We start from the raw sequence: 22,813 nt of genomic DNA, 5'->3' as shown, positions 1-22,813 counted from the left end.
CCACAGAGAGCATAGTGAGAATCTCCCTCCTCTGGGACTGCAGATCTGCCTATACTATCTACTTGGTTATTTAGGAATATTGTCTCAGGTTCAGTAATTTTAGGGGGGAAAGAGCAAATAGCACCAGGAAGGCTGAGGTGGTGTCTCAGGCTGCTGGCCCCTGGCTGCCAGCCAAGGTCACGAGAGAGAACCCCGGAATGTCAAGGCAGCAGGACTGAGTAGAAGGAGGGCCAGATTCCGTGTTGGGAGACCCAGTTCTCAATGGCACCACCTGTGGAAAGCCATCATTAGTACTCCAGGGCAGTCAGGACCTGTGATTAGTTGCTTACCTGCCATTCTCTCCTGGTGGATGCTGGACCAGCTCGTTGAGGGTGGGGATTCCTTTTTCACTCATTGGTGTATGTCCTTTAGAGTGATGTATTAGTTAACTTCAGCTGCATAAAAACTCCCACACCTTATGGCTTAAAATCACAAACATTTATTATATTCTCACAATTCTGTAGATCATCTGGTCAGTTCTTATGGTCCAGGTCAGCTTCACTGGGGGATACAGCCTAAGAATGGCTTCACTCATGTATCTGGAAGCTGGCAAGTTGATTGATCTGGGGGACAGGGCTCAACTGGGATAACTGGTTTTTGTTTCACATGGTCTCCCATCCTCCAGTAGGCTAGTCCAGGCTTCTTCACCTGGTGGTCTTGGCTCCACAGCACAGCAAGAGATGGAAGTCCTGATGCATGAGCCATCACCAAACCTTTGCTTGCATTCCATTTACTAATGTCCCATTGGCCAAAGCACATCCAAGGCTAAGACCAGATTCCAAAGGTAGATTTCCCCTCTCTGTGGAAGGAGCTGAAAAATCACATTGTCAAGAGGAGTTTGTGGCCATTTTTGCAATCTACTACAAGAGCCTTGAACTATACTTTGCACACAGTAGGTAATCATGATGTTGAAAGACTTAAGGGGAAAATAATGCCCAATAATATCACCATCCACCCCTATTCCCCTGCCATTGGCACATCCACTTCCATGCTTCCTACCTATTGTTGGGATCTTTGAACTGGGCCAAAACTTTATCCAGTGGTTTAGAAAGAGTATTGTCCTTGACAAATATGATGGCTCTTCTGTTTGAGTCATGGCTCACAATGGACCTCTTGGCCCTATCCACCTTGATGTTGGAGCTGTGCCTGCCTTGCTGGAACCCTGTGCCTGCCAAATCCAGGTTGGCCTTAGCTGGCCACACCACCTCCTGCCCGTTGCTGCCACTTGGGTGCCCCTGGTGGCAACTTCTTGCATAGCTCCACTCAGGGTGTGAAATTCACTGTGTGGGCTGCCAAAAAGTTGGATGGAATTGAGAGCTTTCCATGGGAGAGCTCTCAAAGTAGCAGAAAGCTAGGGATGGAAAGAAAAGGAATAAAAATGATTTAAAAAAAAAATTACCATCTAGACCTTGTAGCTGGTGAGTCCTCACAAAATGAAGATACTACAGGTATAAAAGAGTTCCCTATCATTAAAAGTCAGGTGCTGGTGGGTGAGGAGATGTGCCATTCTCACTAAATAAAAGTGGTAGAGTTGGAAAAGGTGACAGGGCGTTCCGGCTGGATCAGCTCATCCAGGGCCTGGTAGGTCCCCACCACAAAGCCCACGAAGCCCAGGATGCTGATCAGGACGTCCTTGGCAATGGCGAGGGGGCTCATGCCCTCCGAGTAGTAGGTGGTGATCTCCAGGAGGGGCGGGATGATGAGCGCCAGGGCACTGCTGCTCACGGAGCCCACCAGGGAGAGGACCAGGTCCAGGCGGGGGATGAGGATGGCCAAGATGCCTGCGGGAGATGACACCGGATAGACAGATCATCCCGGGCTTAGCCAAGCTTTTAAAGTTTGTTTTTAAAACCCTTTTCTTAAAACATAAACCAGTTGTTTCTCATACATTCAGGCACATAAAGAGAAAGTTGAAAGTCCCATAATGTCCCCTATTGCGTTCACTAGAGGTTACACATTAAAAATTTGGTGTGTCTCCTTCTAATCATTTTTCAAATATATAGATTCATATTGTTGGGAGGAAAAACTACCCACATAGGTTCTGTAATGGGGGCCTGAAAATTTAACTGACAATAGAGTAACAAGAGAAAAGACAAAGTTTATTCAGGGCTAGGGAGCCTTCAGGTGAATTGGGTCCTGGAATAGTCAAAGATAGGTGTTCATATTCCCATTTCATATGGTGAAAGGGGGAGGGCAGAGCTTCAATGTAAGAGAAGTGGAAGGTATGACAATTTCAGATAAAGTTTCTTTTGCGTAATTTCTCAGTGTGTCATGATAGTTAGTCTTCTTTGTGGTTGAAAGCATCCCAGAGAGGGACTTTGTGGCAGCTCCGCTTTTCAGGAGGGTCCTGCTTAATTCAGCAAAGGAAGTTTAGATAAAATTCTTTTCTTTCCACCTGTGGCTGCTGTTTGTTCAAATGTTTTTAGCTTAAAACAATGTTTATGCCACTAAGGTATGTTTTGAATCCCTGCATGTTCAGTGATTCAGCTTCACTAAATAACAGTGCTGGGAATGGTTCCAACTATTTAGGACGTATTGCTGTATAAAACAAAAATCAAAACCGCAGCCTGTCTTCATAGAGCTCATGTTTTAATAATTAGCATGACTACAGGAGCAGGTCTGGAAGGTGGGGTTCTGACATCTCCTTTGTGGCTGAGGGCAAGTCCCTGCCCCTTTCTCATCTTGTTTCCTCATCTACAAAATGGGGATCAATGTCATCTATCCTTTTAGGTATTATGGATCATATTTCAAACAATGTTAAAGTTTTAAACAAGTTAATCGATGTAAAGTACTCAAAAAAGCCATTTATGCTTAAATTTTGTTTGGGGCAATGTGTGCTGCGTGTTCCGAAGACCTAGTTTTAGGCTACAGAAATTCTTAGCTTTATATTTGGGACAAATTTCTTCACCTCTCTGAGTCTCTGAGGTTCTGAATGGCAGTGTCCTTGCCTCCTAGTGTAAACTGGGAACAGATCACTTCAGAGGAAGAAAATCAGTGTCCAGTGAATTATATGGCCTGGTCTAGTACAGCAAGAAGCAAGAGGGACACTCTTAGAATCACAATTAAAAGGAACCTTAGGGACGACTGGGTCCTGTCACACTCAATGCAGGAATCTCTGTTATTCCCTTTGTCCCTGCTAAGATACTCACAGAAACGGGGCACCCGGGATCCTGAGACATGAAGCAGGGGGAGGGCTGTAAGGGGGTGAGTGGGGCCCATCCAGGGGGCAAGTCCAGGTGACTTCTGCCAGTGGGGAATGTGACCCTAGAGCTGCCAAATCATTCTCCCCTCCCCACAAAACATTAGAAATATGGATTTGTATGCAAAATCTCCCACATTTTTAATGTTGACCCAGATTTGTACATTTATACATTGTGAGGGTCAAACAATACACCTCTGCTGCCAGACGAGATCACTCACTGTCATTTTCAACCTCTGTCCTGGGGGTGAAGGGTCCTGGCTCTGGACTTAGATGACTTGGGTTCAAATCCCATCTCTGTCTTGTCTTGGCCAAATACTCATCACCTCCTGCTTCAGTGTTCTCATTCGTAAAGTGGGGTTTATCATCGTCCTATCTCATAAGAGTTCCTGCGGGACTGAATGGAAGTCTATGAAATATGGACTAGAAAAGTGCTTAGAGTGGCTGGCACATAGTAGGTGTTTAATAAATACCAGTTCTGATATGATTGTTGTTTGATAAGCTGTGACCCCTTCCTCAGGCTGTACAGCAGTAAAACTGTCTAATTAGGTAGCTGTAAGAATTAGGTTGTCCCTGAGATTAAAATGAATTATTACTTGTAAAGCCTTTTCTGGTCCCTGTAATACAGTTAGTGCTGAATCAGTGCTGGTTAGTATGACTCTCCTTCATCATCCAGCTGATTTTTGATAGCCCTCAGACAAAGAGCAACTTTTCTCTCTGCCTTCTACTCACATGTCAGGCAGACCATGGTGAAGCGGGTGGACAGGTCCAGAAGCAGCGCCCAGCGCTTGGGCACCTGGGAGATGGCAAAGGGGATAATGATTTCTGCAGGAACATAGAACTGCAGGGCGTAGCTGCACAGGATGCCGGTGACGTAGAGGAGCTTGACCAACTGGTACAGCCTGCAGGATAGAACAGCTATGCTTTCTCTGACCACCGGTTTCTGACACCCAGCCTCCTCGAACATTAACCTCTGACTTTAGAACAGTCCCTCTGGCTACAGTTTCCTTGTCTGAAAGTGATGGGGGCGGGGACTTCTAAGAGCCAAGAGGGAGTCCCAGCAGAGCACGCAGTGAAAATAGACTGAAGCATCATGGATTTGAAAGGCAACAGCTGAGAGGGTCTTCTTGAGCATAGGTATATATATAACACCTCGCAAACCACTATCCCTTGATGCTCAGTTTTAAATTTTAGGAAAGAGGCTCAGTCTGGGTACCTTGCCCAGGGAGAGACAAGTGATGAGTGGCGAAGTCCAAAAACCCTGGGTCTAAAAGACGTTGGTCCCTGTGATCTCTCTCAGTCCTTAAGAATTCTCCAGATCCCCCCAATGCTCTTGGCACACGACAAATACTTCTAGTGAGTTGCCAGAAATCCTTGGGGGAAGAGGCAGTCTATAAACAGAGCCGTGTGAGAGGGCTTGGGGTGGTAAAAAGAGGGGCAGGGTTACTTGTAGGCTCTAGACTAGGGGCAGAGAGAGTGTGTGATGGGGGTGTTGAGTTTTATCAAAGCCTTTTTTGTCCTATGTAGATAATGACCTTTTTTCTTTAATCCATTAATATGGTAGATGAATCTCACATGTTTATTAAACCTGTGCATTTATGCATATGCCTGAGTCTGTTTAGGCCATTCCTTACAAGGCTAACTCCCACGTTTCTGTGTTTTTTGCTCACACTAGTTCTGATGCTTGGAATACCACTTACTCCATGTTCATCTGTCCAAACCCCACAGATTTCTTGAAATTCCCAACTTTTGAGGAGGTACTATATGCCAGATGCTTTTAGATATGCCCAACTCAATCCTCATGACAATTCTGCTTTATAGATGAGGAAACTTGAGGGTCAGAGAGGTTAAGTAAATCACCCATGACCTCAAACTAGGATGCAGTGCATCTGGAATCTGGATCCAAGAGTGCCAGAGTTGTCCTTGTTTGGACAGGATTGTCTTGTTAGACAACAACATTTTCTGTTGTCCTATTCTAATGTAGTTTCTTTCTTTGAAAGTCCCCAAGGCCTTCCCTTGCTCCTGTGGCTTAGCGGGTTGGGCATTGTTCTGCAAAATTAAAGGTCTCTGGTTCGATTCCTGGTCAGGGCACATGCTTGGGTTGCAAGCTCTGTACACTGCCCCATTGGGGTTCTTGCAGATGGCAGAAGGCAATCAATTGATGTTTCTCTCTCACATCAGTGTTTCCTTCCCTCTCTTTCTCCCTCCATTCCCCTCTCTAAAATAAAATAAAATAAGTCCCCAAGGCCTCTTTGTTCCTCTGGAAGGCTTCTTTTTCTATTCTGTATAACAACTGTTTTATATACTATCTATCCCTCCTACATTCCCACTGGATTATGAGTCAGGGAAGGTAGTGAAGCTCAAGTTCACAGTCTGCTCATATCAGCACACTCCGTACTCCCATGTGTCTAAGCGGGCGTCTGCATATAATTGGCATCCAGTATATCCTTGATGAATGACATTTATCAACTTGGGAAAGGCACCCCATTTAAGGCAAATTAAGCTTCCAAGTGACCCTTAAAAAGGCAGGCATCTTGAAATTAATGATATGCCTCCGTGTGGGAAAAAATGTTCACAATGCAAGTGGGTTCATGTGCCTATTTAAATATGGCCCTATTGAAGTCTGGCTCAGCTAACTGTTGCATGAACTGAGTGCATTTGGACAAAACATTTATACAGTGGTCTTCCCAACTTGGTTCTGTTTTACTATGTTTTCATCCTAGCTACCCCGGCATGGGGATGAGCACCACTGGCGATGGCAAGCAAGACTTGGCGACACCGCCTCCGCAAATGTAATTGGAGGAGTTGCCACCCACCAATGCCTCTTTTTGCCTCTTGACCTCCTCAGACCCTTCCCTTCTCTCCTTTGGTGACCAAAGCCTCTCATTTCTTCCCTTTCTTCCTAAATAATGTCCTCCTTCATACTGTGCTAACAAGGCCTCACTCAACATGAGAGGCTGTGGTTGAAGGAGGCGCTCCCTTAACAGAGAACCCAGAGCCCAGGACTGCAGCAACAGCTCTGCTTCTCCCTGGGCGGCCCTCTAGACCTCAGTTTGCCATCTGCAGAAGGGAGGAGAAAGTGACCTAAACGGTCCCACCCGGCCCTGAGTCCCCGCCACTGAGGGCCCGTAAAGTTACCAGCAGTTGGGCAGGTTAAGGGTTATGCTGGCCTTGATGTCGTTTTGAAACCGCAGGTAGCCCAGAACACTGATGACAATGTACAGGGCAGTGATGATGGACATTCCCAAGGACAGGATAGCTGGGAAGTGGCGGGTATCCTTCATCTTGTTTTCCAGGGGCAGAACCTATGGAAATATCACTGTGTGAGAAGACAGGAGGAGAAAGGACATGAATATGAAGAAAGGCATGCCACTTCTGGGCATACGTCCAAAAGAATTGGAAGCGGGAACTTGAAGAGATGTTTGCACACCCATGTTCATAGCACCATGACTCACGTTAGCCCAATGCGGAAGCAATCCAGGGGTCTGTTGATGGAAGAATGGACAAACAAACAAAATGTGGTACATACACACAATGGAACATTATTCAGCCTTAAAAAGGAAGAAAATCCTGACACATGCCATAACGTGTATGAAGTTTGAGGACATTATACAAAATAAAATGAGCTAACCACAAAAGGACAGATACTATATGATTCCATTTATGTGAGGTATAAATTTAATAAAAAATTTTTAAAAAAGAAAAGAAATGGTAATGAAGGCTCCTCATGCTGAAGGAAAATGATACAAGAGGGAAACTTGTGAATCCAAGAATAAAGAGCAACAGAAATCATAATCATCTTCATAGATATGAGAGGCTATTTTTCTCCTAGTAAGTTCGTTGTAAGTAAGGAATAGGAATGATTGTCTGATGGTGTTTCCATGTACCTAGATATAATATACATGGGCAATACAATGTAAAGGGAAGAAAGTTAAGGGACCTATATGACAAATAAGATTTTTACAGTTTATCAGAAATGATAAAATATTAACTCTAAGTAAACTGTGCAAAGTTATATATGTACATTAGAATCCCCAGAGCAACCACTGTAGGTATTAGAGAAACATACTAGTCAAAAACTCAATAGGCAAATGAAAGGGGAATATAAAGTATTCAAATAATCCAAAGGAAGACAAAAAATAAAAAATAAATAAGGAAAACAGGAAAAGCGAGAGGAAGGATAAAACAAAACACAGATCTACTAAATCATAATAATTACGCTAACTGCAAGTAGTCTAACCATATCAATCTAAAAGACAAAGACGGTCAGACTGGCTTAAAAAATAAGACTCAATTATATTCGGTCTGAGACCTAAGAAACCTACTCCCGGAGAAACAAAAATTTACATGCACACAAAAGCCTGCACACAGATGCTTACAGCAGCATCATTCATTATCATCAAAACCTAGAAACAACCTTACTATCCTTTTGCAGGTGAATGGATAAACAAACTGTAGTATTGCTGCTACAGTGAATGCTCAAGAGATAGAGAGCATGCAACAACATAGATGATCTTAAGTGCAGTTAAGTGGACTTAAAAGGTTAAGTCCTTTTAAGGTTACGAAGCCGGTCTCAAAAGGTTATGTACTGTATGATCCCTTGTATATCCTGGAAAGGATAAGACACTAGAGACAGTGGGTGGTTGCCAGGGTTAATGGTGGTGGGGGGTGGGGACTGACTGCTAAGTGGGCAGCCTGAGGGCTTTTTGCAGGAGGGAATTGTCCTCTGCCCTGATTGTGGTGCATCTATGACTCTGCATTTCTCAAAACTTACAGAAATGTGCAATACCCTTCCATGCCACTCCCCAAAATGAATTGCACTATAATAAATTTAAAAAAAAATTATATACACAGCACTATCCTTCCTGCAATAGAGACTATGTAATAATCCATTGTTATACAGTCCTTTCCTGTTTAAAACTTCGTTATGTTTCATCAAGTCCTGTCATTTAAATTATACATCTCCCTTTGTCTTGATTTTAAAAGATTAGGAAACATATGTTGATATGAAGATAAATGGTAAATAGGTGTACTGGGACAGGATTGGAACTCTGTCTCCTGACTGCTACTCTGTTGTAACCTACTTTTCTCCTGCTGGTGGCAGCTGACCCTAGTAAGGCCAGAGGTTCCTTTCTCTCATGTGCACAGAAACCCAGAGGTCCTGGGTTCTGCTCAGAAGGCCACCCATGGCACCAGGGACATTCTACCCCGATTCACACCTTACCAAGCCAATGCTTTCAAATGAAAAAACCGCTGTTCCAAAGAAGAGAGAGTAGGTCTCCCAACTTGTTATCAGTGGCAACTGGCTGGGGTCTGGAATATCCTAGAGAAAAGAGATATGGGGTAAGACATTAATCCTCAAAGCATGTTTGGGCTCCTTTAAGGGAGTATTCTGAAAGTAGACCTGAATTATTTTTTTTTAATTAAATGTCAAGAAATTTAGAAAACTTCAAAAGGAAGTAGACAATAAGAAGTTGATTTTAACACTGCTCAAGAACAAACAGCTGAGGGTGGGGGGAATCAAGGTATTGTCAAAGCATTACAGAATCAGTATTTCACAGAAAGAGTTTGGTTTCTCAGGATCCAACAAGAGAAAATCTTGCACACCATAGGTTAGCGTCTCGAGCCAACCTGAAGTGCCGGAGAACACTTTGAATGTACAGTGGTTAGGGGGATTGGAAATTGCTGACTGTAGTTACAGTGATATTCCTGGGAGCCCAAAGGAACTAGTTAAATATGAAAGTCTCCTCTTCTTCAATGAGCTACAAATTGAGGATGAAGAAAGAGTATAAAATAAATATGCTACGTGCCCTGTGATCTAGAGCGTGAACATCATTATAGAACCATTCCCCGACCTGGGCAACCTCTGGAATTCTCCAAATAACAATCAGGAAAGTTATTTCACTATAAAATTCAATTTTGTGGAATTTATCAATATTGCTTTAAGGAATATAAGACTTACCTATAGTTATCCTAAAATATTTGACCAATTTGTTATTATTACTAAATTCCATGGACAATATAACTTTTTTCCCTTGTGACTTCTGAAAGAGAAAAATATCTGAAAGGTATTAGGTGTAACAAGGAGCGTCTGGGGTTTAAATTTCTGTCCATTATACAAAATAAAAATTAGAAAGGATAGAAAAGTAGGAAGTTGAGGGAAAATTAATATCCTTAACTCAACTTCAAGGACATCATGATTTATGTCATGATAGATTGGCTTTTGGTCTTTTAAGACTACTTATATCTCTGTGATGAAATATGAGTTGTTTTCTACTGAGTGCCCTACGGGTCGTTATGAGTGCCTGGAGTTTGTAGCTAGAGTATGTAAGGCTATGCAGATGAAATTCGATAAGAAGAAGCTACTTTTTATCTGCCTTTTGCTGCTATCCAACTATTGCAGGAATGATCTATAGTTCATCAGTTAAGATGTTTTCCTTGCAAAGCCTTTTTTTAAAGCCATAATTTGACATAAAACCATTATCAGAGAAGTAACATGAAAGAGGAGACATCTAGAAGAATGAGATTTCACAGAGACATCTTTATGGAAGAAAAGTCACAGCGAGATGGGTCCTCGGCTGAAGAATGAGGTAAACACTTCCCTACCCTCTGTGCTGGCGCCAGGTATCAGTCTGTTATTGATAAAAGGCTCTGCCCCCTGCAGGAGTCAGGTGTGTGGTATGTACTAACCTGGGCAATGTGCTGGGCGATGATGATCAAGCTGACCAGCATGCTGATGTTGGCCAACATGGAGAGGATGGACATGACCCTGAGGTTCCGAATGAGGACCAGTAACATCAGGAGGGGCAGGAAGGTGAGCATGTAGAGTCGAGAGTCTATGGTGGGCGTTGGAATCACTGTCTCATTGTTGTGACAGTTGTTGGTGGTGCCATTAATGGCTTCCACCACCTGAGGAAAGGATAAGAAAAGCAAGTGGAAGAATCAGCAAATCTTCTGGCCATGTGATCAACTCAGTTCTGGCCCACAATCCCATACTCCCTCTCCCAAAGTGCTGGAATGTCTCACTTGAATTAGAGTGAATTTAGGACTTCTTATTGTAAATCTTCTGTACCATACTTCCTCAAAAGAGACAGTACAAATAATTGTATTTAATTTTTTTCTTTTATTGATTCTAGAGAGAGGGGAAGGAAGTGATAAAGAGAGGGAAAGAAACATCAATGTGAGAGAGAAACATTGATCCATTGGCTCTTGCACAACTGGCAAGCTTCAGGTGTGCAGGACGGCACCTAACCAACCGAGCCACACCAGCCAGGGCTAGCACAAATAATTTTAATAAAAAATAAATACCTGGATTTACAGGGGCTACTTGGTGCCTTTTGGCAACCCAGCATCCATTCTTCCTGATTTTGATTTATTTTTGATGAATTCTCTCTCACCCAAATACAACCTTACAGGGCTCTATGTCACAGTCAGGTGGCAGAACTACAGCACTGGCCTTTGGCTCAGCTAGGGCATTTACAGCCTCTCCCTACTATCTGAATCTAAACAATTATCAAAATGACACAGGGACAGAATGAGAGAGGATACAACTTACTTTTGACAAGGGATCCCTGACTAGACTGTGTCAGTTCCATCTACAACCCCCAAACTGCCCTGGTTCCTGTTCTTTTCTGAGACCCATTTTTTTTTAGCTTTCTCTGTTATTTTGAAAGCTAGTCAATATTCTTTTACTAAACTTAGTTTCTACTCAAGTCCCCTAGAATCTGTTTCTTTTGCTTAAAACAAACAAACAAACAAAATCTCCATCACTTAACTGTCTTAAATAAACCAATACTGGCATTTTGAGTGAGAGAACTCTTTCTTGAGAGGATTGGACCATTTGTTGCAGGACATTTAGCATCCCTGGACCCCACCCAATAAAACCTAGTAGCATCCCCCAACTTGGTGACAAACAAGAAACACCGTCTTATGCACAATATAAACACTCACTGGCAAAGTCAGGGGCAGGGGAGGGATGGTACCACCCTCAGTTAGAATCAGCATAACTTCACTGAAACACTCTTATTACACAAGCAATATGATCCACTGCAGAACAATTAAGTTAAGCAAGAAGAAAATGGGAAGCAATGGTTATCTCAGTACCCACAGGTAGTCACGGTAATGCCTTGGAATATATATGCATCTGTACATTTTCTATACAGTATCACAATGACATGTATGGTATGAATCCCTTTTATTTTATAAGGCTGCAATCATAGCATTCTCTTATTTAGAAATGTCCTTTTCATTAACATATCATGAATACTTAAGTAAATAATTAAGTCTTTTTTTTTTTTTCTGATCCCCCACTGCAGTAGAAAAAAATACTTGGAACATTAGCCAGGCCTTCAAGACCCTTCATAAATGGGCTCCATTCAACCTTGAAGGCTCTTCTACAACCAATTGTGTAGCCCCTCCAGAGCAGGTCCTCTGCATTCCTGCCCCCAGGTATTCATTCATCCCTCCTTTCTCCTGCCTTGACTGCCATCATCGCTCTTCAACACCCTGCTCAGAGGCATGTCCCAAGGGATCCTTCCTCTGCTCACACATCGCTATCCCTTAGTTTACAATGAAGCATCAGGGTGTTGTTAGCGGTGTCCTGACTTGGCACCACATTATCATATTGATATTTAACTTTCTATGTTTTAGAACACATTCCACTGAGTCTGCAAACTCCTCAAGACAATGCTTGCCTTGTCTCTAGACAGATGATAAATAAAGTTCTGCTGATATCAGATTGATTTCTAAGCAGCAACCTGGCAATGTGTTTTAAAAGCCTTCAAAACAACCAAACTTTTTGACCCAGTAATTTTACTTTAAGAAATATATACTAAGGAAATAAAGGAGTGGACTAAGACTTAAACAGATTATAGTAGAAAAAAATAAATGGAAACAAAGAAAATATCCAACAGTAGAAGACTAAGTCATGGTCAATCTGTGTGACAAAATATTAGTAAATTATTCAGAATTACATTAAAAACTGTAAGGAAATTGCTAAATGCTAACCTGTTAATACTATGTTAATAACCATGAGTGGTTGCATTATGACTAATCTCGCTTTGTTTTGAGAAGTATCACAGCATAGTGTTATAGAAATGCAGCTCTGATGTCAAAGACCTGCATTTCTAACTGTGACTCTGTGACCTTACATACATTATAGAGCGTATAGTACCAGTTTTCCTCTCAGTACCTGCTCTGAGAAGGTCATGGAGAGAATTAAAAGGGGGAGAGCATAGAAAATGCTCAGTATTGTGCCTGACATATAATAGAAACTAATTCTGAATGCTTACTATTTTTTCCCTGCTTTTAATTTTTTTTTTATGTTTCTCAATTTATGGTATTACACTGAACAGAAAATGACCCTCCAAAGAATAGTTTTCTTTTTTAAGCTTATTGATTGACTAAGGATGGCCTCTTATTCTTCATATTAGTTTGTTCAAATTGCTACATGGTAATTTCTAGTTTAGATTAAAAGAACTTTCTGGAGCCAAGGACTGTAAAACCATAAAGACTAAACAACTAAAGGTAGATGAAGATGGCCCGAAGATGATTAGGTATTACCCAAAGAGACTCGTTTCAGTTTCAGAAGAGTTTAGGATGGTTAAGCTCCAAAGCAAGATTGCAAAATCCAAGACTACTTCCAGTCTAATTTTAGAGACCAACCTTGAGGACAAGTCCAAGATACTGGGCAAAGGGTATTGTGGAAAAAGTAACTGCTTAAAGAAATCTGCAGATAAGTGAACTGCAGAAAGTCTGGATTTTTTAAATATAACATCTAGTTTAACTTTTTTATATTAATGAAGACACCAGGACCACCAAAAGAAGAAGCCATTAGTTGAAAAGCTAGTAGAGGGCACTCTTTTTCCAAGTCTTTTTCCCTCCCACCTTCTTTAGAAGACTCTACCTGTTTTAAATTATCCGCCAGAAACACAATATACACACAGCAGAAGCCCATCTGGGTGAATACAAGGAAGAAGGTCACCATATGCCTGGAAGAAAGGAGAGAGAGAGAAGGTACACTTGTTATAAAAAAAGAGTTGGCTTGTCATTTCTACTTCTGTCCCCAAGGGTTGGTGACCCTGTACCAGCACCCTTGGTCATGCCACTGCTATCAACAATGGGGCAGTAATAAGAAGTGAGGTAACAATAGTTCTTTTATAAATATGTTTCTCAACCACCCTCACATTCTCAGCACAGCAAGTGGTAAAATCCTTCTTGGTCAGGAACCTCTCCCCAACCTGGCTCTGATACATTGCTTGTAACTGAAAGTAATTGATGTAGGGCAGTAGCCACAATGTTTTTATTATCTATTATTAACATTATTTTTTTTTCTATATGGGCATTGAAGATATACAGACAAATAACACCTGGTCCTTTACTCTGGTGGTTTATAGACTAATGGAAAAAGATAGAACAAAAACAATATGGCAGTAAAAGCCATGGTAAAAAAGGCATTTTTACCCAAATAATAGAGCAGATAGACTTAGAAAAACAAATACTTGAGTGACAGTCTCTTGGGAAAGGGAAGAAAGAGATAAAAGAAGGAAGAGAAGGAGGAGGAAATGGGGAGAAAGAAGTGAAGAAAGAGCATTTCAGCAGAGGGATCAGGCAGACTTCCCCTGTTGCCATGTGGAGAACACATTGAGGGCACAAGACTAAGGATGGGAAGGTTGACTAGGAGATTCTTACAGTAATGGAAGTAAAAGATGGCAGCAGTCCGAACAAAGATGTGATCACTGGGACGAGAGAATTAAATCGTTTTAGGAGATATTAGGAAGCTAGGACTGACAGAACCCAGTTGACCACCCACAACTTGGGTAAAGAGAAAGGAAGTGATCTAAAGTGATTGACAAGTTTTTAGCTTGCACAACAAAATGAACTGGGATACTCAGAAGGAAGAACAGGTTTTAGGGGGAAAGAGAAGAAATTACACATTCAGTTTCTGAATTGTGAGCTTGAGGTTCCTACAGGAGACATTCAGGAGGCAACTACAGATCAAGGTCTGGAACTATTGATTTGTTAGTAATGGATAAAGTTTTGAGAAGGTAGATCAGCAAACAAGAGTGTGCAGGGTGAGAAAAAGAGAAGGCAGCGATCCAACCCTTAGAGAACACCAACACTTAAAGGAAAGATAGAAACAAAGAAGTCTGCAACAAATGCAAAGGAATGACCAGAGAGGTGGGCAGAAAACTAGGTTGAGAAAGAGTTTATCAGACATCAAGAGAAAAGAGAATCTTTGAAGAAGAGAATAATCCATTGGACCCAATGCCGCTTAGAAGTTTTTTAGGGCAAAGAAGGTACATCAAGTAGGTCTTTTAGGGCCTTAGTGGAAAGAACTGTAGATGCGTAAGAACAAAAACGTCAGGTGACCCATGAAAGAGATGTGACTGGGGATGTTCAAAAGGCAAGTCAGAGAGTGGGTTGTCCTTTCTGGAAGCTAGATCGTGAGCACCAGTCTTGATGGTGCCCATTTTGTTCATCATTTCAGAACCACTGCCTGAAGCACTTCCTGGAGCATTGTAGATATTCAATAGATATCTGTTGAATAACCAGATGTTGAACATGAGATAGGGTGGTGGCCAGAGAATGGTGTAAGCTCCAGGAAACTTTATTAATGTATTTTATTATCTTTAAGATGGAGATACATGAACACATTTAGATGTTGAAGGGAAGAGCCCTGTAGTTTAAAAAAGAAGTTCAAGTTATGGGAGAGGAGATGATTAGTGGAGCAAGGTTCTAAGAAGAGCAAAAGCAGGAGAAGCTACTTTTATGCCCAACAATGAGTAGAAGGATTTGAGGGGTTGCAACAGGCAAAAACCTTGGGTGACACAACTGGGAGAATTATGGTCATCATCCCAAAGCCTTCCTAGTCTGCTCATTGGTTGGATTTGTTAATTCAGTGAATGGGCTTTGAGCCAAGGGAGGTGCCAGACCCATGATGCTCTGTAGATTACATTACATGTGCAGAGCACACCTCAGGTACTGCCGTTTGGGGTATCACAATTTGAGAGACACTCTGTCAGTCTAGCTAGTGTTCAGAAAAGAGTAGGCAAATGGGGTGGTGACAGGTCTGAAATCAAAGACAAAAAAGTGGATTTAGACTCAAGTACTTGAAGACAGAGGATGTTGACTTGTTCTGTGTCATCATCCCTGAAAACTAAAAGCTGGGCATCGCAGTAGGAAGACTTCAGCTCACCAAAGGGTCATTAATGTGTTAGTTTTTTTCTCTTTTTTCTTCTCACTATAAACTCTCTCCCTAAGAAACCTCTTCTGTCTCCTGGCTTCATGGTTGATGACTTCAATTCTGTGTCTCCTGCATGAAGACAGGTTCAAATGTATACATGCAACTACCCACTTGATATCCTCACCTGCATATCTCCCAGGCACCTCAAACACAACTTGTCCAAAACAGAAGTCATCAGAAATCTAAGCCAATCTTGATTTTTTCCTTTCCTTGCAACTCCAGGACCCAAATCATGACCAAATTCACTTATCTCCATCCCCATTGCCACCAGCTTGGTCCCAGCCACCACTGCCAGCTGCCAAGACCTTATCAATAGCATCCTCATGGGTCTGACTAACTTATTCTTGCTTCTTTGCAATCTTTTCTCCTTATAGAAGTCAAGCAGATCTTTAAACAATGCAAATATAATTACTTCACTGACTAAAACATTTAATTACTTCCCTTTCTTAAAATCAATGCCTTCCTGGTTGCTTTTACGAAAAGAACAAACCTTTGAGAGGGTCTAAAAGGTACAGCTAGGCCGACCCCTGGATCCTTCTTTAGCTTCATCTCTCTAACCTTCTAACCTCAAGCTATCTGGTCTTTCTAGACCTTGAAATTGCAATATACTTCTTTCTGCTTCAGGACCTTCAAACTTTGCTCTTCCTTCCTCCTGGAAGGCCCTCCGGGCTCCTGCGTGCTCTCCCCTAGGTCATTCCTCACCCTTGAGAACTCCTTCCTTCTGAACTCATCTCCACTGTTCCACCCTAGGAAGCCCACCCAAGCTCCCGCACATCTCCTTACCTGCTTGGTAGCAGCTTCTTCCTTCCTTTATTGTACTTATCCCAGTGGTTATTAAGTAATTGTGTCTTAAACTATCTGTCTTTTCCATTGGACTATGAGTTCTGTGAGGGCAAAGCCTTGTTTGCCTTGTTCCTCAAAGTATTTCCAGGGCCTGGTACATAGTAACAACTGAATAAATTTTTTAAAAATTTATTTATTTTAAGAGAGAAGGGAAGGGAGGGAGAAAGAGAGGGAGAGAAACATCGATGTGCAAGAGAAACAGCGATAGGTTGCCTCTTGCATGCCTCAACCAGGAACCTGCTCTGCAACCCTGGCATGTGTCCTGACCAGGAATCGAACTGGTGACCTTTTGGTTTGTGGGACAATGCCCAATCCACTGAGCCACACCAGTCAGGTCTGGATAAATGTGGTTTAATAAAAAAAGTGAATATTATTAAAACTGCAAAACAAAGAACTGAATACCCTGTTTTGGAGGATTACATGGAGGGGCTGGCTCCGGAAGGTTGCCAATGTACCCCTTTCATGTGGAAAGCCCAACATTCTATGCTAAATGAGCAAGTTTTCCAGGGAAGAAGTGTTGCCTAATGGCCGCATTTCCTCCTCCTGCACCTTATCTCACTTCTGGCAAAGCAAGAACAAGGTACCTTCCCCAGTGGGCGTGGTTCCGGAGCCAGGCGCTGGGGCTGGCCTCTAGCCCATGCATCACTGTATCCCCATAATCCATAAAGGGCTTGTTAAACCTGCAGGAGAAAGTGCATTCACAGTTACTAAGAAGCAATTTAACCTAAGATCATATACTGAAAAGTCAGGAGACACACAGCAAGGCAGGGCCCAGTTGGAGTGGGAAGAACAGTGGGGCAGGGACCAAAGTTCTAGCTCAGACTTTGACATGGGGCAGTACTTTCTTGGCGGATTGTTTTCCTTACCTGTCAAGTGGGTTAGTTACTATATACTAGACACTTTGCACAGGTGCTGTAATTTTCATATCCATGATCCCACTGGATCCTCACGATAATTCTCAGAGGCAGGGCTAGGCATGGATTGTTTATTCCCAGTTTACAGGTGAGCCAGAAAGTTATGCACAAGGGCCTGAGTGAGAGCACCTAACAAGTCATGCACAAAGCCTCGCCTTACGTTCCTGCCCTGGATGCTTTTCTCTTGTTCTTGGGCTTGTTGGAGGAAGTTAAGAAATCAACTCTTGTTACGTGTAGGATGTGTCTGGGACGTCCCTGGGAACCACGCACCAAAAGGTTTGACATGAGGACGCTGCTTTCCTTACCTGCGGCAGAAGCGCTGGGCACATCGGACCAGGATGTGCATACAGTGGCAGGCGATGAAGCCCATTGCCAGCAAACTCAGCGGGCCCAGCTGGAGGGAGGGGGAGCCAGGGGAGGAGCAGAGAGTAGAGAACAAATTTGTGAAGAACACTGCAGGGAGGCATTTGGTAGTGCAGATATCCTGGACTCAGAGAACTTTCTATCAAACTGGTTTGCAAGTCCTTTTAGGTAGCAACAGCTCTTCTTTCAAATACAATGCCAAGGAGTGCTCCAAAAAAGTACAAAGTACATAAAACAATGACAAGGTGGTGTGGTGGTGGGACCAAGGGACCCAGAAGTCTGAATTTTAGTGGCCTCTGAGGCATTGCTGAGAGGCAGTGCTCTATGGAACACAATTGCACAGTCATGGTCCAACCCCTGCATTCTACAAGGGAGGAAACTGAGGCCCAGAGAGTGGACAAAAGACTTGCAGAGGCCACTCAAAGTCTGTGGCAAAGCTGGAGCTCAAATCCAGACTAGATGCCCAGACTCCAAGTCTGGACCAGAAAGGCGGCTCATTGGAGCCATTATAAAGCCTTCGAGCCTCTCCTGCCGCCTCCCTGCCACAGCCCAGTCATACCGGCCCCACCTGCGGTAGCCCTCCTTACCAGGAGGCCTGCGTTCCTCACAGCCAGGGGTAGTCCCAGGATCCCGGTGCCCATGTTGCATTTTACCAGGTGAATCAAGGCCTGGAACGCTCTAAAGCAGAGTGAAAAGACATGAGGATCTGGGTGTGGAAGTGAACTGATCCAACAGACATTCCCTCCCAGCATGCCAACGCCTGAGTTAAGGTGGACTGGCGGGCGCCTGGCCATCTCCCAGCCCCAAGGCCTTTGCCTGGCACCGCTGAGTCTCCTTCAGCGTGTGTCCAGAACTGTCCTGGTTTTAGCACCTGACACTCAGTACACGTCATTATAATCCTTACTATGTAATAGATATTAAGTTAAATCCTTTACGTGTATTATCTCATTTAATCCTCTTGTCAAAGCAAGGAAGGAGATGAGGAAACTGAGGATAGAGGTTTTTTGAAATGGCTTGTCCAAGGATATACTGGGGAGCCAGGATTTGAACTCAGGACTGCTTCGGAGTCCCTGTTCATTCCACTTCTACTGGACTGCTTCCTGGAAACAGGCCCAGACAATGAGTACAGGGACACCCCATTTCATAACCAAGGAACCTGAGACTCAGACAGTGGGAAGCGAACAGCCCAAGGTCATCAAACTAGTGGCAGAGACAAGATAGAATGCAGAGAAGAGAGAAAAGGGCAGGCAGCAAAGAAGTCATTGTGACTTCTGAATAAATAGGTCAGATGACTCGGTCCCCAGATGCAGTCTGTTAAGACAGAGTCACTTGGGGATTGAGATCCAGAATGATTTTTCCCCCCTCAGGCCAGGACCTCAGGCTGAGGGAGGGCATGCCTCCTCCCTCCTCAACACACACAGAACCACTCCGACCCTTCCCGTACGACAGATGCGAAGGAAGGCTGACCAGAGGACGAGGTCTCTGCCTCTAGAGACAAAATTCCAGGGAGGTACCCTCTTTGGATGAATTACAAAACAACCTATTGTATACCTCTCTGCCTCTGGACCAGGTTAAACCAAGGTGAGTATTGAATTTACATCTTCAACTTTAGAAACCCGGGAAATGCCCTAGGAGAGCCTTCTGGGGAGGAGACTTCTTGTAAAGAGCAGCAGAAGTATTCTGGAAGGAGCCCAGCCTCTGAGCTAGGACAGATCAGGGATCAAAACCCAAGGCTGTTCCCTAATTAGCTCTGTCATTTTGGGCAAGGGTACCCACATTGCTGAATCTCTGTAAATGTTCGGAGGAATGGTATTTTGAAATAATTTCTCCAAACACCCACACTTTGTGAGGGCCTAACTTCTCTAGCTTCCTGAGGATCTGCCCGTTAATTCAAGGGTTAAATAGAACAATTCGGGGAGAAAGTCCCTGCATGCCTTTCTCTCTCTCTGTGGGTGTTAATACTGCTGATGGAGCAGGCAGTGCCCTGTAGTCCTCCAATGATGTGCTTGTTTTGCAACTGGGAAAAAGTCAGTGGGTCACTTTGGAAATTTCTAACTAAAGGACTTAGGAAATCAGGATTTCACTTTGGGCCACTCGGCTGGCTTAGAAACACAGCGTGGTGAGTCATGCAAAGCTCTGAGCTGGGAGGCAGGAAGCCTGGGTTTTGGCCCTCACTCCTTTGGTGACTTTGGACTGGCATCCTCTTCACAGGAGCTAACAGTTCAGGAACACGGCACTTGGTGGCTTTATGTGCAATTCACCCGTGCAGCCATCCTGGGAGGAGCACATTGTCATCTCGCAGAGGAGAAACTGGGGCACAGAGAAGTTCTGTCACTCGCTCAAGCTGGTAAGCAGCTAAGTGGGAATTGGAACTCAAGTCAGCTGACCCCATAGGTACCATGCTTACCAGACCTGTTTTACTACTTCCTTCCAAGCCAGAGGGGCCCTCTAGTTCTCACTTGCTTTGTTTCTTTGATTCTTAAGTAGCCGAAATTGCCACCAAACTGTGTGTCAGTTCAAGGACACAAGAGCTAATTGGCTCCCTGAAGGCCTCCGATTGAGAAATACCCCAACTCTGGCAGTGGCTGGCCCAAGGCGTAGTAGAGAGCTTACCCTCAGTTATCCTGCATTCTTGGCAACCTTCAGAACTGGCCCTGGGGCAACGGGAGCCTGAGACCCTTTCTTTAAGACAGATGGGAAGGTTACCACATCCACCCTTAAACTGGGTGGCAGTGGAAAGGGGCTTTGCCTGATCCTTGTAGTAATTTGTCCCTCTTTCTGCAACCCCTAACTTCCTACCCCTTCAGATTTAACTCCCAAGGGCAGCCTCTTTAAATTCACACTCCCACTGTTTTTTTCTCTGTTTTTGCATCTGGGAAAACTGAGGCTCGAAGGAGGGAAGGAGCAGAGTCGCAGCTTGAACGCAGGTGTTCTTTCTCACACACCACTGGTGTCAAAACGTCCTTCTTCGAGCAGCAGGGTTGGTTCCACTGCCGTGCCACCCCACCCATTTTTTCCTAAGTGCACTTGCTTCTCTGTTTGAGTGGCGAAGGCCATGGAAGCTGGAGGCTTGCAGCTTGGCTTCCCTGCCTAAACTTGCCGTAGACCCCTCCTTGTCATGGTTTAACAGCCTCGTGAGCGATCCTCTCCCACACCACCCCCCACTCCCAAAACACACCCCAGGGAGGTGGAAGAAACTGGACTCTTCCACATGGTGCTTTTGATGACACCATGGCCATTCTCATTGAAGGAGAGGCCAGCGTCACTGCAGGAAGGAGGCAGGTCTCATCTCCTCCTCCAAGCAGTGGGGATTCTGCCCCTCTCCCCAACAGTATCAAATTTACCAAGAGCAAAACTGACTTTAGGGCCAGCACTGGATTCCAGCCCCCGTCCTGCCAATGACCCCAGTGAATGGCCTGGGATGACTAGGCCACAGTTTCTCAACCTGCGTGCGTTGGAGGCTAGTTCACTATATTCTGAGGGTTTTTCTGACACTCTCCACTCCTGTTCCTTTAAGCTCTCAGTCCGGCTCAGCCTGTAACTGCCCCTTTTGCAACCTTGGTATCCCCGTCTGTGCAAAGGGTGGGGGGTCAGATACCTTACCCACCCACCCATCCTGACCGCAGGGCTTTTGCCAATGCAAGCTTCCAGGCTGGAGGACAGATATGGGGACGGCAGGAAAGAGCACTCACGTTATACCCTTGGTCTTCTCCAAGACTGGCAACTCAGAAGCGCTTCCATCCAACAAACTGGAGTCCTTGTTCTGCGGCTTCTCGGCACTTTGGAGAGGTGACCTGAGGTCCAGTTTGAGCTCAACGGCTTCCTGAGCACCCCTGGCACTCTTTGTTCCAGGCATGACCACTGCAGAAAGTGCGACCTCCGGGCGATGAGGAAGTCTGTTAGAAGGACGCAAGCAGGAAGGTGTCTGGTCAGGTGCAAACCCCAACTCAGTGGCTTGTCCCTTATTAGCGAGTTCTGGCCAAACTGGAGTGAGGCCCCACCCACCTCCCCCAGAGGGTGCTCCTCCTGGTCTAAGACGCTGTGGAAGAGGAGCTGATTGGAAGAAGATGGAGAAGAGGGGAGGGATTTGGGAAGGGAGTCGTTATCCACCCCTTACTTAGCCATAGTAATGGCATTGGTGACTGTGATACTGATCATTTCAATAGCTAACATTTATTAACTAAAATTTATTCGCTAACTCTTCTAAGTGCTTTACCCATATGTTCTCATTTAATCCTATAAATTTAATAATGAGGAAATCAGGCTCTGAACTAAAGAAACCTGCCTAAGTTCACATACCTAGACAGTGAGAGTAGGGACCAGAGCCCAACTCCTCACATTTTTTAACCAGTCCCTTACTTCCAGCATTCCAAGAGAATACCACCCCCCCCCCCCCACCTCCCCAGTCATCCCAGGGCAGGGCTGCAAGCCTGTTAGAAGGTGTCCTTCTGGGAGGTCTCCTTTCTTGGAAGATTGCTGGAAAAAAAGAAACAATCACTCACTCACTTCTCACTGCGTCTTAGCTTTCGTGAGACTCCAGGGGAGAGTAGTGGAAATCCTCTTGGAAAAATGGGGATGTTGCAAGGCAGAGATTGTTCAATCCCCTAGTCAAATTTCACTGGGCAGGACGCTGGGCCAGGAGAGGGTGTGATTTGCCTAAGAACACTCGTCATTCTCCATAGAACACCGCGGATAGAGAGGACCCTGGGGGTTTCTCTGGTGTTCCACCCTGTCATCATCTCCGCTTCAGTAACAGACAGATGAGCGGGCCAACGTTTCCTCCTCCCTCCAAATTATAGCCTTTTACTCAAGCCATACCGCTCCCTGTGCCACCGTCTCATGTACCAAGAGCTTTGCTGAAATATCTCACAGCTAACTGGTAGCATCCGAGACAGATTTGTCTTGTCCCCTCCCTTGTGTGGGACCCTTTCTAAGGTCCTGTATGCAATTTTGAATTTGTAATTTTGTATTCTCTTCCTTAAAGAGTCCCTCTCCACCCCTTACCGCTCCCCCAACCCTGCCCCAATAGAATAAGCTTCAGGCTCCACAAAGCCTGGCTACTTCCCTGGGCAGCATTGTTGTTTTGTTTTTACAGATGTGGAAACTGAGGCTCAGAGGGGTAAAGAATAGCTTATTCAAGGTCACAGCTAATCTTGGCAGACCCTGACTTCTCTAGCCAGACCTTTCTATATCTGAAGCCCTCAGCCTTGA

At 44.2% G+C, this 22,813-nt stretch overlaps 1 protein-coding gene across 1 annotated transcript; it reads right to left on the bottom strand.

Annotated features, from left to right (window-relative positions):
- Positions 1 to 512: 512 nt before the first annotated feature.
- On the bottom strand, positions 513 to 21,637 carry LOC129066534 (proton-coupled amino acid transporter 2-like). Its single transcript, XM_054568151.1, has 10 exons — positions 21,295 to 21,637; positions 18,190 to 18,280; positions 17,545 to 17,633; positions 16,910 to 17,005; positions 13,143 to 13,227; positions 9,929 to 10,147; positions 8,463 to 8,561; positions 6,377 to 6,543; positions 3,971 to 4,140; positions 513 to 1,820 (listed from the first exon to the last, which is right to left on the bottom strand). Exons 1-10 carry the CDS (start codon positions 21,456 to 21,458, stop codon positions 1,552 to 1,554), a joined length of 1,449 nt encoding a protein of 482 aa, XP_054424126.1. The 5' UTR covers positions 21,459 to 21,637; the 3' UTR covers positions 513 to 1,551.
- Positions 21,638 to 22,813: the final 1,176 nt, after the last annotated feature.

This window comes from Pteronotus mesoamericanus, unplaced genomic scaffold (genome assembly GCF_021234165.1).
Source record: "Pteronotus mesoamericanus isolate MK-2021 breed Mesoamerican mustached bat unplaced genomic scaffold, CSHL_Meso_final contig_2, whole genome shotgun sequence".
In the NCBI taxonomy this organism is placed as follows: domain Eukaryota; kingdom Metazoa; phylum Chordata; class Mammalia; order Chiroptera; family Mormoopidae; genus Pteronotus; species Pteronotus mesoamericanus.
The sequence above is the reverse complement of the archived record's forward strand: the minus strand, read 5'-3'. Positions and strand labels throughout refer to the sequence as shown.

Bases quoted from the DNA above. Each gene is read 5' to 3' on its own strand.
- LOC129066534 (XM_054568151.1), bottom strand. From the start codon at position 21,458: ATGCCTGGAACAAAGAGTGCCAGGGGTGCTCAGGAAGCCGTTGAGCTC. The intron at 17,634-18,189 runs GTAAGGAGGGCT...CCCTCCCTCCAG, and splicing joins TGAGGAACGCAGGCCTCCTG to CTGGGCCCGCTGAGTTTGCT. The intron at 8,562-9,928 runs GTTAGTACATAC...TCTTTTCTCTAG, and splicing joins TCGCCCAGCACATTGCCCAG to GATATTCCAGACCCCAGCCA.